The sequence below is a fragment of the Diadema setosum genome, chromosome 2 (assembly GCF_964275005.1).
Source record: "Diadema setosum chromosome 2, eeDiaSeto1, whole genome shotgun sequence".
In the NCBI taxonomy this organism is placed as follows: Eukaryota; Metazoa; Echinodermata; class Echinoidea; order Diadematoida; family Diadematidae; genus Diadema; species Diadema setosum.
The window spans coordinates 15,768,363-15,783,561 of NC_092686.1; the positions used below are offsets into that span (position 1 = coordinate 15,768,363).

General features: G+C 41.1%; 1 protein-coding gene across 1 annotated transcript; it reads left to right on the forward strand.

Moving 5' to 3' along the window:
- Positions 1–13,936: 13,936 nt before the first annotated feature.
- LOC140240204 (paraneoplastic antigen Ma3-like) lies at positions 13,937–14,974 on the forward strand. The gene has a single exon (XM_072319999.1). The coding sequence runs from the start codon at positions 13,937–13,939 to the stop codon at positions 14,972–14,974; it is 1,038 nt and encodes a 345-aa protein (XP_072176100.1).
- Positions 14,975–15,199: the final 225 nt, after the last annotated feature.

Genomic DNA, 15,199 nt, shown 5'->3' on the forward strand with positions numbered 1-15,199 from the left:
AACACTGAGTTATGACAACGATGATTAGCAAGGCAGATAGTGATGTTTGCTGAACTCTCGGCTGATTATTAAAAACGTTATAATCGCACGCGATATTTCATAAACCTACCGATTAGGTTTTTCCCCCTCTGACTGGTGAAATAACAACAAAGTGCGTAGAAACCGGGACTTGACCTTGAACGAGGCAACCACGGGTGCTACAGCGCCCGAAGGTTCTGCGTAGACGAAGAGCAAATAACGCGTCGAAATTTCTTGACCGTTTAGATTAGAACTACCACTGGATATCCAGAGCAGAAATAAGATACTGTAACGGTGGAATTATTGGCAAACACTCATAATGCAGGCATCTGACAGCCCCGATGGGCGTTAGAGGGTGTCAAACACGACACAAAGCGAAATCTTAGCCTCGTCCGCAGTCACCAGCCCAAGTAATCGCTTATACCAGGGCATTTGGAAGCACTTGGCCAGAAATCGCTACACACAAAAAAACTGAGTATTAAATCTTTTGCATTCAGGAAGGTCCGTATTTATAGATTTATCCAAATTTAAATGATTTCCACCCCTGTGCAAAATGAGAGAGGCGTGAGAGAGGGGAGTCGAATATTGCAGCTCCCAAGTGCATGGCAAGAAATCGTGGATAAGCTGGCTTTACGGAGGCTGGCATAAGGGTCCCGGCTTTCCGCTTGCTGTCATAATGTTTACATAGCGTGCCACTGAACGAGCCTCATTTGCTCAGATGAGCTCGACTTTTAGTGGATGTCCAATGTAATAAGGTGGGCCCGTGTCATGTAGCGATTTCTGCTGCCTGCGCCCGAATTTACACACTTTCGGGGCTCCCCACCCTCTGCCGTGTTTATATTTATCTCGCTCTCATCGGCGGGACAAGCAATTACGACCGCTGTGTGTCGTCTGCTTACGAATCGCGTAGTGCGGGAGTACGCAAGCAGTATGGTTACACTAATTAGCTTTTGTAAGGCCTTTCCGATTCCCGTATTCGCGCGATTATGTTTGAGGTTCGATTAGTTTGCCGTGACTCTCGAAACAGACAACATCCACGGCATCTTGTCGGGTGAGATTCGGACGTAGGGAGGGCGGGGGAAGCCCAAGTGTCAAACATCTAACGAGTCGTACACCGAGCGTGCCGGGCGGAAACATGTGGAGGAGGAGCAAAGCTACAGGTTTAATAATGACATTGAAGATACATGCTAACATGCCCGATGGGAGGAGCAGTTTTGAGTTCAATTAGGACAAATGTTTCACGGGATTGAGGGAAGGAAATTGGAAAATGAAACAAAACCCTGTCATATTTATTCAAGCGACAGAAGATCCTTAGAGAGGCAAGATATATTTTTTTTTCTTTAAGATTCAAAAGAGGGGAAAAGTCACCACTTGGGGAAAAGCGTACTGTCCCAGAAGAACGTAATCATATTGCATTAGCGATGCTAAGACACATCAACTCATATCTCAAATATTGATGGATGCATTTAACCTTTTAATAATTCAAGCCCCGATCGCCACGTCAATTAGAGCGAGATGGCAATCAAGAAGAAATTCTGTCGATTCACGGTCTCTATAAAACTCAAAATTAAACCCAGGCTCTTCATTCAACGGGATTTAGACTACTCGTTTCCGAGGCAGAACTCGTGAACTCAGTGAATATTGATGGGTGGCATTTGGAGATCAGGAGAAGAAAGTTTCAAGATGCAGTTTTTCAACAATCTTGCTTCAACCAAAAATCTTGGCACGAAGTAGCAAAAACAGAAGCTGTTCTTTTTGACAGCGAGTCGCATACCGAAACACTGATGAATGTAATTACAGGGTGTCCACCTTCTCGTTCGCTTAATGACCTTCTGTTTATTTCTCTTCCACGGCATGCCAAGCTTCCTTGAATTACCACTCAATCGCTGAAAAGCGAGCCGCCACGCGCCAATTAATCTCCGCAGCACGCCTCTAATGATTTATCTAGGCCAAATTGAGTTAAGGGCCCGCGACCTCCTCATCTTCACACCTTGATTGGGCCTATTAACTAGCTCGTTTTCGCTGCACAGTGAGGAGCTGAAAGCTCAACCAGAAAACAAAACTACTGTTTAGGTGGACGTCAGTTATAAAGAGAGTGAGAGATATGGGGGGGGGGGGGGTGAAAGGTGGTCTGTGAAAGTGTCAAGAAATAGGAGCGTCTCCCCTGACCTCCTCCTCATGCCTTTCATCAACTAAACTTTATCATATACTATACGATCTTTGTTTGACTTCACAACGTAAAAAACATTTCATATACTTACAATTGTCATTTTCAACAAAGAAATGTAAGTAAACAAAACATGTTATGCAAAAGGAAATGACTCTCTTGCTATCAAAAACGGTTATGAATAAACTTTTGGTGTCTGTGTGCGTTTTGGTTGTTTTTATCTACTCCCAAGGAGCATCGTTAGCTAGATATGATGTCAGCATAACATATTTATTTTATGCTTTAAAAGATATAGAATATAAACAATGAATTCAGAAATACAATCTCATTTCAGATATGTTTCACCTGTGAGCGGACTAGTACGTGGCATGCTGGCTTGCATTTACACAAAAAAAAAAAAATGAGAGAAATTCAGTGTAGGATTAACAGAAGGATGTATCCTGACAAGGCTATTGTCAAAAAAAAAAAAGCAACAGCCGTCAACAGCTTTGTCATCCATTGTAATAATTGTGATAAGTCTGAATTTCCGAGCTTTTGCCGTTTGTGTCCCCCTTAAATGATTATATATTTCTTCCATTGTGAAGTGAAAACTGGAATGTCTTTCTCATGTCTTTCGTGCGACTTCTTTTTTCATGATGTAACGTTCCTCTGTCTGTATCCTCTGCATAGCTAATTCTATGTTGTCTTTTCATATCACTGAAATGCCGACTCATTTGGCCATTCACTGTTAAGATATACGCGCAGAAAGACAGTTCGTATTATGTTGCCGACTACAAGGATATGAATATGTGAAATCAAAGATTGTGTATTGTACCAAGGGGCTTCTGAAGCTCCTTGATTGTACAGATGTAAGTTCGCATAGAGCAGGGAGGTGAGCACCTCCCTGCGTATAGTGTGCGTCCAGTGAAGTAACGTGCCGCAACGCGCGCGGTCTCTCCTCGAGTCTCTGTTTACCGTAGGCGGAGACTCATGTTTGCTTTGTCTTTCTCGATGGTACCCCATCTCTCCCTTCCACCTCTTGTTTTCTTTCTCTGCTCCTCCTCTGTAGGCCTATATCCGTAAAGTATAGATAAGCTAGATTATTTCATAAACAATCTCTTTACTGCAAGTATATATAAATAGGCCTACCTTTCCTGTGATGTGGTTATCGTCATGCCTTTGTAAACAAAGCAAAGAATAAGTGCCGGAAGTACGGTATGGAGGAGATTTCTGTGTGTGTGTGTGTGTGTGTGTGTGTGTGTGTGTGTGTGCGTGTGTGTGTGTGTGTGTGTATGTGTGTGTGCGTGTGTGTGTGTGTTTGAGTGTGTGTGTTTGTTTGCTTGTTTGTTTCTTTGTTTCTTTGTTTCGATATGCTGCTTTAATGAGCAAGTTACTTGTATATAAGAAGAGGAACGGAGACAACTCATCTATAATATGGATACACATATTATGTGTCCGAGCGCAGTTGGACGGATAGTGGTAAAACTATGATTATGATTATATACGCATTGCGCAAACATTCAGAACGCTACGTTGAGTGTATGCATGAATATTTCCATCTACAGTATCATAACCTATACACCTTGAATTAGTTGAATTAGTAATTGATCATGTGCTCTTGCTATTGCTATTTAGCTTAGACCTCCTCGTTTGTTGACAGCACCAACTTAGCTGATTCATTTGGAATATTACCATTCCTTCGATACTTCTATAACAGTTACACGGCACTTTAACACGCGAAAGGAACTTCACTGTAAAATAACCTTCAATTGATTTGGCACATACAAAATCATGTCGCCTCGACAAAACATAAAGCATATCTCTATTATTGTTTTAGATATGCATCTCGATTTCTCTACACTCTTCAATACACAGCACGACGTGCTTTCTTATGCGACAACTTTTGGAGACAAAAGTTGTGCTAATTATTGCGACATCTATAGTCACGTGAGAAGATGTTGATGTAACGATTTGAATCACGGTGCCTTTTTCGACGATCTAGCGACTTTCAGACAAGATAATTCAGAGGTATAGGACCTTGATATTTGTCCGGTGTATGCCATACTGTCAGTAAATCAAAGTTATAATCCCATTATTTTGTTCTCAATAATCGGAGTGACAGTCCCAGAATCAAAACTGCTTGTATTTACTTATCTACAGATCCACAGTAGTCCTCGATTTAGAATAAAACAAAACAAAGAAGAAATGTGGGGGCGCTGTGTGACATAGCGGATGAGACTCTAGACTTTTAATCGGAGATCTCGGATTCGAATCCCGTCAAGTGCCTACGTCATTTTACAAGATGATTTTTACCCACCACGTCCCTCACAATCCAGGTACCTGGCAACGTTAGGGTAGTAATAATGACAGGGCCCTCTAGAAGAACAGTGGCAACACTGAAGAGGCTACCATGGATAAAGAATGCCATAATATTATTATCATTTTAAAATTAGATGCACGACTGCTCTGACCGAAAATGGTCAAAATCTGAACTTCGACAAGTACATTTTTCGTTTTCGTAGCAGTCATCTGAGGTTTAACCTTACGCTTGTTTCTCATATCAGAATACAAGGAAACGGAAAATTTATGAAATGATAATATCCAATACTTAAATAATGGCAAACTGGAAATGCATGGAGCAATAATGCCTGCTTAAAATACCTGGATTACCGAACAGAAACGACTAGAAATCGACATCTGTTATAAACTCAGAATCGTCCTGATAGCTGCTTGGTCGCTGTACCTGAGATCTGACTATCCATCTTCTTGGCAGCGGTTTAACGGGAAAAGACAACAGTGAACTGAGAATCACGCCAGAAGTAGCACTGAGGAATAACCCAGAATAATTTCCATGACGTCGCTTCAACTAAATGATGTATGCTACTGAACTCAGTTGTGTTATATTTCGCGCAAAGTTTCGGCTAGTGTTTGCTGGCGTAGCAAAGACGAACGAGGAGATGAAAGACGAAATGATTGAGAATAAAGCCGAAAGAAAGGCAAAAAGACAGAGAACGTAGAGAGAAATAGAGAAATAGGCGTAAGAAACACCGCCTACTAATTTCACTGGCCTGCCACAATCCCGCCCGGGAGCACTCCGGCAGCTTAGGGCCTTACCTGGCGCCAAGAAGCTCCTGAACTCAAGCTCCTGAAGTCAACTTTTGGAAATCTACACTAATGACCAATCGAAGGCGCCATTATGGATCGCCAATTGACAACTGGTCCGGAGAGGACCAGGAGTGACAGAAAGAAATCCCACAACTTTGAAATATTTAGCGCCAAGCAAAAACTTAACCCCGACTTTACACCCGATGACGTACAGCTACCTATTTGTCAGACCCAACACGCCCGGGACTTGTGTTTTCAGCACTGCGCTGATTGTTTTTAACTTTCACGCTGCACGGAGCGGGCAGGAGGAACACGAGTACTCTGTGGAGTGAATGAAAATTGCATCACCATAGCAACGCCGTCCACCGTTCACAAGAGACATCGGGGTACGCCACCTGTCAGATCTTCCCGCCTCAGACATGTCAGCGGCCGAGACTCGCCCGCATCATGAATGCCAGGGAGAGAAGTGCTCACCAGTCCTCTGTCTGCTAAAAGACCAAACTATATATTCAAAGGAAAAAATTCGGTAGCTAATGCGAAACTTTTGACTGCGACGTCAAGTTGAAGTAGGGAGCCATTTTCTGGGGTGAGTGCATGTTTCATGAAATCCCGGCTTATCCTTTTCAGGTTTTTAAAGTTGATCTCTGGAAGCATACCCCTCTTCTTCCAGCCCAGCCCCTGAGGTGGAGCGTCTCACCGAGCACGTCGCCCCGGGGTGCTGGGGGTGTCGGGTGGCCCCGGGGAACATCGCCCAAAAACCGAAGCTTTGCGGCTCTTATTGAATTCCCCCTTCATCGACGGGCAACCCTGATCCACGCAATTATCAACTCCCCCAAATCAGATTTCGCGCTGGGCACGTGCTCCATTTCACATATTGCCCTCCTTCCGTCTCCCTCTCCCCCCTCCCCCGCCTGTTTTACACACCTCTGGTTTCGCAGACAATAAAACACCAGTTGCAATCTGGAACACTAGAACTCGAGACCACTTTTTGGTTTTGGAATCGGAGATTGCGGTCTTATCAACACTCAAGTACCAGAGAATTATGAGTATTTTCGCTTCTTCCTTCCTTCTCATATTGTGTTGACCAAAAAAAAAAAAAAAAAAAAAAAAAATCACTGACTTCTGGCCATCATTGCATTCGTTTCCAAATGTATGAATAATACATGACAGTGCATAAAATGTGTTAACCACGTGAAAATTGCGAGTAATGAAGGAAAAACATTAAATGCTTCGATGCGATGTTTATCAGATGTGATTTATCATTTCATGTTTGCTTACTTCATACAGCTTGCTTTGTTGTCTCCGTTCTACATGCCATGATAAGTGAGAGTTGGTTGTTTGACTGACAGATCAAAATTTTCATTCAGTACAATTTAGAGGTTTAAAGGAAAAATATTTTTTTGCCAGAGTAATTGTCTTATTTGGAAAGGAGCGCATCGTTAAGTGGACAATACTCTGGATATGTGTGAAGTTAATATGCGGATTATGTTATCATAAAGTCTGTACAGATAAAAAAATATATACTTGGGGGCATATATAAAACAAAAACCAAAGACGACAGTTTTATCCAAAAAGCCGATCAAAAATAACGGAGATAAAGAGACTGAAGTCTCCTTAATGATCACATGCTCACCTACGTGAAAAGCTTAAAAACGACATATAGATTTTTAAAAATAGTTTTCAGGTTTATGTGGTTTATTCATTTGTGTGTGTGTGTGTGTCAGAGAGAGTTGTTTCTCTAACTTGGCCACTACGCTTGTATAAAAACGTTACCATGGTTACGACTGACCATTGCGAGGATAATGAGAACATTGTCGTGGTGTTCATAACAGATTTTGTTGTTATCATTGGTGATGTTTGACTTCGGAGTCGACCACATCGTAACAAAAATTCAACTTATATTACAGCTGTTTCGTTGCATATTTTTACATTTCCTATGACACTTACTCGGAATGTGAGAGTTCATGCTTGGCTGAACACATTTTAGCCTTAATCATTTTCACAACACAACAACGTGCCTTCAAGTTTCAAACAATGGTTATGCTCTTGACTCGACATTGTAGATGTATGAGGGCGGTATAATACGAAATGAGCTGGTTGGATGACAGTTCGTATACGACTAACGGGCCGAGTTGCTGAAGTAATGTCCATAAGCTCATGAGGTGCATTGCATTGACTATTTCGTTTCTCTGAAAACTGATAACTATAAAGCGGTCTGAATACCAACGCAGGTAACTACAAAAAGAAGAAGAAGAAGAAGAAGAAGAAGAAGAAGAAGAAGAAGAAGAAGAAGAAGAAGAAGAAGAAGAAGAAGAAGAAGACGAAGAAGAAATACTACACCACTACCTTCGTGGTGCCTCCGAGAAACTTTAGAGGCGAATTACTAGTTTTCCAGAATTTTAAAATGATACACATTTACCGCTATAAAGTATGTATCACTAATGAATACTATGTGAATATTGCTATTTCTACTTGATATGCAGATGTGTATTTGTAAACTTGCTGGCAAGTGTTATTGTAGCAATAAGACGAGGCAAGTTCAACATAGTAAGGGTGTCATATCGTGTAGCAAAACGAAGGAGTATAGATGTTCAGGGGGCATTCGTAATCGAGCGTCGATTGTTATCACATTGCTGTACAACACGATGTAGAGGAAAACATAGAGACGTATAAATTTCTCCGGTGATATTGATAGCGTCTCGTTTCTAAGTAGCAGTAAGGTGTGTGCGAGTGTGTGCGATAGCCCTGAAGTGAACGACCGTCCGTTCATTGACCCAGAACTTGTCTGACTCGACTCCCCGCTGGATCCCACCCTTGAGGGATGGGGGGCTTTTCTCACAGAGTTCGACAAACAACTAAACAAACACAACCGGTAGGGGAGGTGCAGTCTCATGTACGAGTGTCCAGTCTATGTTTGTTCTTGTTTCTATAGTTTGTACCTTATTTCTTTCTCTCGTAGACTTGGTTACACGCAACACACTCTGTTGGGGAAAATGTATAGCGTTTTTACACCCAGTTTCATATTTGTTCTGATGATTCATGCACTGTCACGTCCGGTTGTGTTACGTAAATGAATATTTGCTGGTGTAGGCCTAATTTGCATTTCTTGTAACGGAATGCATTACCTTACCAAATCACCTCTGTGATTGACAGGGCTGGGCCCCGTTTTATCAAAAGGTAAAATCGATTTTAAATTTCTTTACCACACAGGCTGCCATAGACTTACAGCTGTTGAAATCAACTATAAAATCAATATTAACTCTTCATAAAACAGGGCCCTGGAAGCATAACAGTGCCAAAGGAATGTGATGAAGAGGATTTTATCTCGTAGTGGCACGTATGAGCCAACAAAGTAGATTCAAATTCACAAGACATTGGACTAAAGTTGGTCAACCAGAGTTTTCAGAGGAGGTTGCAGACTTTTAGCATTCGAGTGATGTAACAAAAACAACGAATCCAACCGAGGACAATGCATCCGTTGTATCACACACAACAGTGTGAAATTTAGCGAAATATAAAGGTCTACAATACACTACTACGTTATTATCATTATCATCCTCTGAATTATTCCCTTTTGCTAACTAAACGAGCAGTCTAGCCATTCATCTTCTAATTGCCTTCTAACGCTAAAAATCTAAACAATGCCATGCCTTTCTGATACCGAAAACTATGGAGATATTATTGATTTAATTGCATTTGTTCGATCAAACAAGGGAAAATGTTCAGCATTCGGTGTTCTCTTACCTGATACCAGAATTTACCTCGAAAAATGAAGTGACATCCAAATGACCCATTACAAGGAGATGCAACCTTTTTAAGGTACCACGGCAAACTCTGTATACAGACGCGTCATCGTCTGACACGCAGAGCAACAAGCTGCACTCACATCCAAAATGATTCGGAATGCTTTGCCTTCCGACTTTTTACGCATTATGTCTGCTCGCAATCCACATAGCCCTGCTATTCATGACAGTATGATAGGGTGTGTTCTTTTTTTAAGTATTGAAATGAATCCCTGTCTATCATGTTGATGATATCTGAATCCTGATAAAGATTAGACACATACTTTCTTCTTGATAAGCGCTGACAAGAGATTCGAGTTTGTGTTGGGAGTCCACACCGAAACCGGCTTATCGATTTGCGATAATCTTTGCCCGTTTCCGCGGATTGTGAAGCTCATCTGCGAGCCTATGTCATTATTAGTAAACTAGCTCCCTCTACGTCCATTCACGCAAACGTATAACCTGGCCCAAGCTAATTGAACCTTGGTGTATCAAGTTTCACATACACTATTGTACTTCGTATCGTATAATTTGTGCCCGTTTTAAACGTTAAGCGTTTTAATCAGTTTTATCATCCTTTCTATTTAAGATTTTTTTTTTTATTTTTAATCATCTCAAAAGTGGTATAATGCTTATAATTTCTTTTTCCACAGGATCCTCTCAAATGAATGGGATGTTTACAATTTGATTTTTATTGGCCAATCAAATTAAATCATTATATTTACATGGAATGCAAATGATTACAAAATAAAATCAATAAACAAATAACCATAAAAGAAAAAAAATAAGCAGTTATACGAAATTAGAACAAAATGACCAAAATCGAAGGTAATACCAAAAAAAAAAAAAAAAAAAGAAATATAAGAGCGAAGACTATTTTGCATTACTTTCGATTTGGGCCATTGATTTTGTTTTGTATCAACTGCTTAATTCATTGATGTTACTAAGGAATTTGGGCACGTTATCATCTGATATAATGGTAAATGATCATACACACATTCTGAGCAAAAAAAGAAAAAAAAGTCGTCATTACCTGCAGTTGTTATATCTAGCGTTAAATAAAAGGGCATATTTATAACATACGCTTTGAATGGGCATATCGAAAGAAAATGCATATTTATTATAGCAGAATAGTATCTATTTGGTGTGTTAAATCATTGTAAAAATACCCTGATCGCAATGTTTGTTATGCATACATTTAATGTCTAATACAATAGACGATACAAATCAACCGGGTGCATCAAGTATGAAGCTGAACTACAGCAAATTCGAAAAATATGTGTATTTTCAAATTCTTGTAAACCTCGGCATTATGATCCTCGCAGACGGAGACTGTTAAAAAGCGTTCATGGGACTGTGCGGGACATAAGATTCATGGTACAAAAGAACAGTGTTATTGTTTTTTTTTTCAGAATCCATTTTGTATCTCCTTTCTTGTCGGGAAATAATTGCCTGCGTATATCTTTGAGTCAATAGTGATGTCAGCGGATGTCATGTACGCGATTGGGATACAACGCGTTTCATCTTTTTTGTTTTCCTCACTCCCTCTCAGGAATAAAGAAACAGCTGATTAATTTACGAGATAACGGTAGTTTACGTCTGCCCTCAGCGTCCTTGCACATGCAGTTGATGTCATTCCCTCCAGATCATAAATATTAGCTGGTGAAGCAAGTGAAATCATCTGAGGCTCATGAATTTTACATCCTCTTTGTTGGCTAAGGAAAGGTCGTGCCAGACCAAGAGTAGAACCAGCCGAGATTTTATCTCTGCACTGCTATTTGTTTTTCTCTGCTTTGTTACACAATAGTGAACATTATTTTGCCACAAGAAATCGCACGGTATAACGTTGTTTGGCTGAAAACATTTGCTCATTTGGAACCGTCGTCAGCAGCCTGATGGTACACTACAATTTTTTTCTGAACAAAGAGAGTGAGGTTCAAAGTGAAATAGTTCGTAACATCCACAGTGATTGGCTTGGGTAACAGCCTAGGGATATATCTTTAGAATAGAAAAGGAACGACTGAAACGCATTCTCGCCAACTTTAACGGAATTTGTGATCTATTCTTGCAGGTCATCATTCTAAATCATCTATTTGTTTACATTGGATTAATTAAAACGGAACTTTACCATGAAGCAATCACACACGCAAAAACACACGCAAAATACAATCTTTTTTATTTGTTTGTATTTAATGAGTGTTTGTTTGTGTGTCTGTGTGCACCGTCTGAATGCGTGTGTCAGACCCTGTTCTTTTGGCCAGTTTACAAATTAGGAATCCGTTCAAATGAATGGGACGAAGAGATATGTAATACATACACATGCAATAACTATTCACTGATATTATGTTCTATGTGTAATGATTTTGCCCTGTTGCCCTATAGTTTAATACCTGTGCTGTAGCAACAGAATAATGTATGGGAGAGAGACTCTAGCGTTTCAATTATACCTCAAAGTCATAACAGGTATCATGTCACAGAGAAGGGAGTGGGAGTAGCCCTACACTCCAGTCTCAGGAATGTACGAGGTCAGAAGAAATAGAGAGTCCTTTGTTTTAATGGTCAGTCGAGATTGTGTCGAATTCGGTAGTGAGCCTGTATTGGGAAGAGATTTTTACTCTCCCAGTGAGAGCTTGTTATGACATCGGCCAGATAAGACGCACAAAGTTGGTACTGTGGCTGCTCTCATACAGCCGACTGTCATACCCCCAATACAGGTAAGCTAACATGATTCCTCATCATTTGCTGATTATAATTTTCACTTGATTATGATCATAAATACATTGTATGTGTTAAGAATATTATATATCATGTTTCTGTGTTTTTCTCTTCTTATCCTATGCTAGTATCTCTCTCTTACTACATGTATGTCCCTATCTCTCCAGTTCTCTCTTCACTCTCCATCTCCTTTACACTATTCTAAATTCTCACTTCCACCTTTTTGCTTCCCTTTTCCTCTCTTGTTTATCTCATTCCTTGAGATCATTGAAAATAGTTAATATGCTTGTTGAAAGTAATAATGTAGGAGTAAGGCTAAGGTTATACTTCATGAGATGGAGGTAATACCATGGGTTGGTTGTGTACCGTATGGACATAAAGCCAACATTTGGCGTCCTGATTGTTGGTATAATAATATTGTTCACGTAATGATGTGTAATTCCCAACAGACTCTTTGATTAGTGTAATTGCATATAGTTAGCATCATTGTAATTCTTCAGTTGACTGATTTGAATAGTTTTTATCTGATTGTCATCATGACACTATCAAGCCTGATGGCACAAGAACCATCATTTACCAGTGCATCATGTTATGACGTCCTTAGATTATATATTAAGAATTCGTTTCAGTTTGGTACAAATACTGGAGACCACAGTAGGATTGTCTAGGATCCGCCACATAGGTCATTGTACAAATTGCAAATGTGACTAAATAGCTGTATGTAATGTGGTGTACAGAATGTATGATTTTAACAGTGTTGCCATTTCAGTGCAAGTTGCACATTCCGTGGTCGGTGGTCAGCCACTGCGCACCCCCCCCCTCTCTCTCTCTCTCTTCCTCCTCCTTCTTTCGCTATCGCACTCCGACCTGCTCAAGGTTGAATTTCCTCTTTTTCTACTCTCCTCTCTTTTTGGTAGCAGGCTGACCACCTCTCTGCTTATGTTGTATATTATTTGAAAGAAATCACTTTTCCTCCCAGTATTTGAGACTTGGGAAAGGAAATGAGAACATTATATTTGTAAGCAAGTTAAAAGGAAGCTATTTTGTACTGTGTTAGCTGTTTGAAATGCTGTACAGTGAAGACCATGATGTAAATGATAGAAGGAGAGCTTGTTATGACATCGGCCAGATAAGACGCACAAAGTTGGTACTGTGGCTGCTCTCATACAGCCGACTGTCATACCCCCAATACAGACGATCCTGCCCCTTGCATCAGGCCCCCCTTCCAGCTGGTAGTGGACCCCATCTACTGCAATCCCACGCTGAAGGCACACTCTCCGCCTGAGGGAAAGGACGAGCCCTACAAGACCCGCGATAATCCCCATAATCGACCTTACATTGATTATAATTGATAACCAGTCCATTGATTTATCTGTAGCTGACAAATTGTTAATTTTAGGATACACCTTGTCCTGTTTAATATTGAATGCTGTACCAGTTGTTACTTATTGTTAAGCACAATTGAATTGACTGCATCTTTGTTGCATTGTTACTGTCTGTGTTGCACATATTGTAACCACGTTTATTTGAAGGTTTGATCGATTGATCCTAAACCTAATAAAGTCGGTCATATTCATATTAATTTCTGTTTATCAATGTACTTGTTGTATGAAGTAAATCTCCTGTTTATAAACTAAACCCGAACTGGGCCAGGTTTTTTTAGAAAAAACCTGTGACAAAAATGGAGGCACTGCCCGGATTGTAATTTTGAAGAGAAATTTTGTATCACTTTCAAACTCTTTCAGAATTGTTGATAACCTTTTTAAAGCAGTTAATTAATTTTTTTCGCACCTTATGCTAATAGCACATACAGAATTGATTTGAAGGGTTAACTTTGATATATTTGTTACTTGTTGTGATACTATGAGATAACTGCAATTTATGTAACCCCAAGTGGACATAGCATATTTTTATGTTTAAGTGTGATCATTTCAATAATCACCCTTCATTTAAAGTCAATTGTGCAGTAGTGGCCTACTACTGACAGATGTCAATTTCTATACACTGTTAATTTAATTTAGTTGTTGTGAACACTTTATAGTTTTGACACAAATTTTCCATAATATTTGAATATTGAAATTTGGGTGCTTTTTTTTTTTTGTCAATTCTATTTGTTTTTGCTCTGCAATATTTTTGTTCCTGTTGACAAGCTAACAAAGATCTTGCAATCATGTCCCAGCAAGAAGAGAAATCTGATTTCCAAGCTGCCCTGGCTAAGCTACTTGGAGAACATGGCAAAACCCTTGCCGATTTGTCTTTAGATCCCCCTGTATCCTCCCAGTCAAACCCAGAGGTGACCATACCAAAAGCTGTCCAAGAGACCATAGTCAAACACGTCGTGAAGTCATCTTCCATCCAGCGAAGGAGACTCAGACTCTTCTCTGGACGTTCCCCTGTGCCAAGTGGGGAGTTTGATTTCGAAAGTTGGCGGCGTCCTGCCCAACAGCTCGTGGAGGATAAAGATCTGTCAGACTCCGAAAAGTACAACAGGATTGCTGAATCGCTACTCCCACCTGCCAGTGACATCATTTGGGCACTGGGAAAGGATGTTACCGCAGTCCAGTGTCTTGAAGGTCTTGAGAAGGCATACGGGTCGACAACTGATGGGGATGAACTCTACTTGAAATTTAGCGAGTGCTACCAGCAGGAGCATGAAACAGCAGCTGAATACCTCCTTCGTCTGCAAAGTCACCTCTCACGAGCCCTTGATGCCGGCGGAGTTGCCAAAGAACGAGGAGACAATGTTAGAGTGCAACAGTTTTTGAGAGGTTGCCTTTACAATGATCCTCTTCTGGTGGCACTCGACCTCAAACGGCGGCCTACACCACCCACTTTCGTTGCCCTACTCCAGGAGATTAGACAGGAGGAGCAGAAGCAGCTTGACAAGGCGGAGCGCCGGAAGGGAGGACACACGGGCAAGAAAAAGGCTCTTTCGGCCGAACAAACTGCAGCCTCCCCTTCTGATGACCGCATTGCTGAGCTGCAGAAACAAGTCATGTCACTCCAACAGCAGCTGGCAGCAACTACCAACTCATTTTCAAGGGGGCCCCCACGCAATCAAAGAAGAAGGCGGACAATGTTTTGTTACAACTGTGGAGAGGATGGGCACCGAATGGAACAGTGCAACGGAGAGACGAATGCCGCCCTTGTGCAATCCAAGATGGTGTCGCGAACCCAGTCAGCGGGAAATGGAGGCGGCCATCAGTAACGGGACGACCGGTGGCCACACGGGGAAAGGAAAGTCCCATAAGACAGAGTGCACCTCTTCACACAGAGTTCCATGAATCTAGGGCCAAGACGGGACCCTCCAAAGTTCCGCCAAGCTCTCTTGTGGGTAACCAACCCACAGTTGTGGCTTTAGTTGATGGCACCCAGTGTGAATGCCTAGTGGATACTGGCTCCCAGGTGACGTGTTTGTCGGAAGCGTTCTACA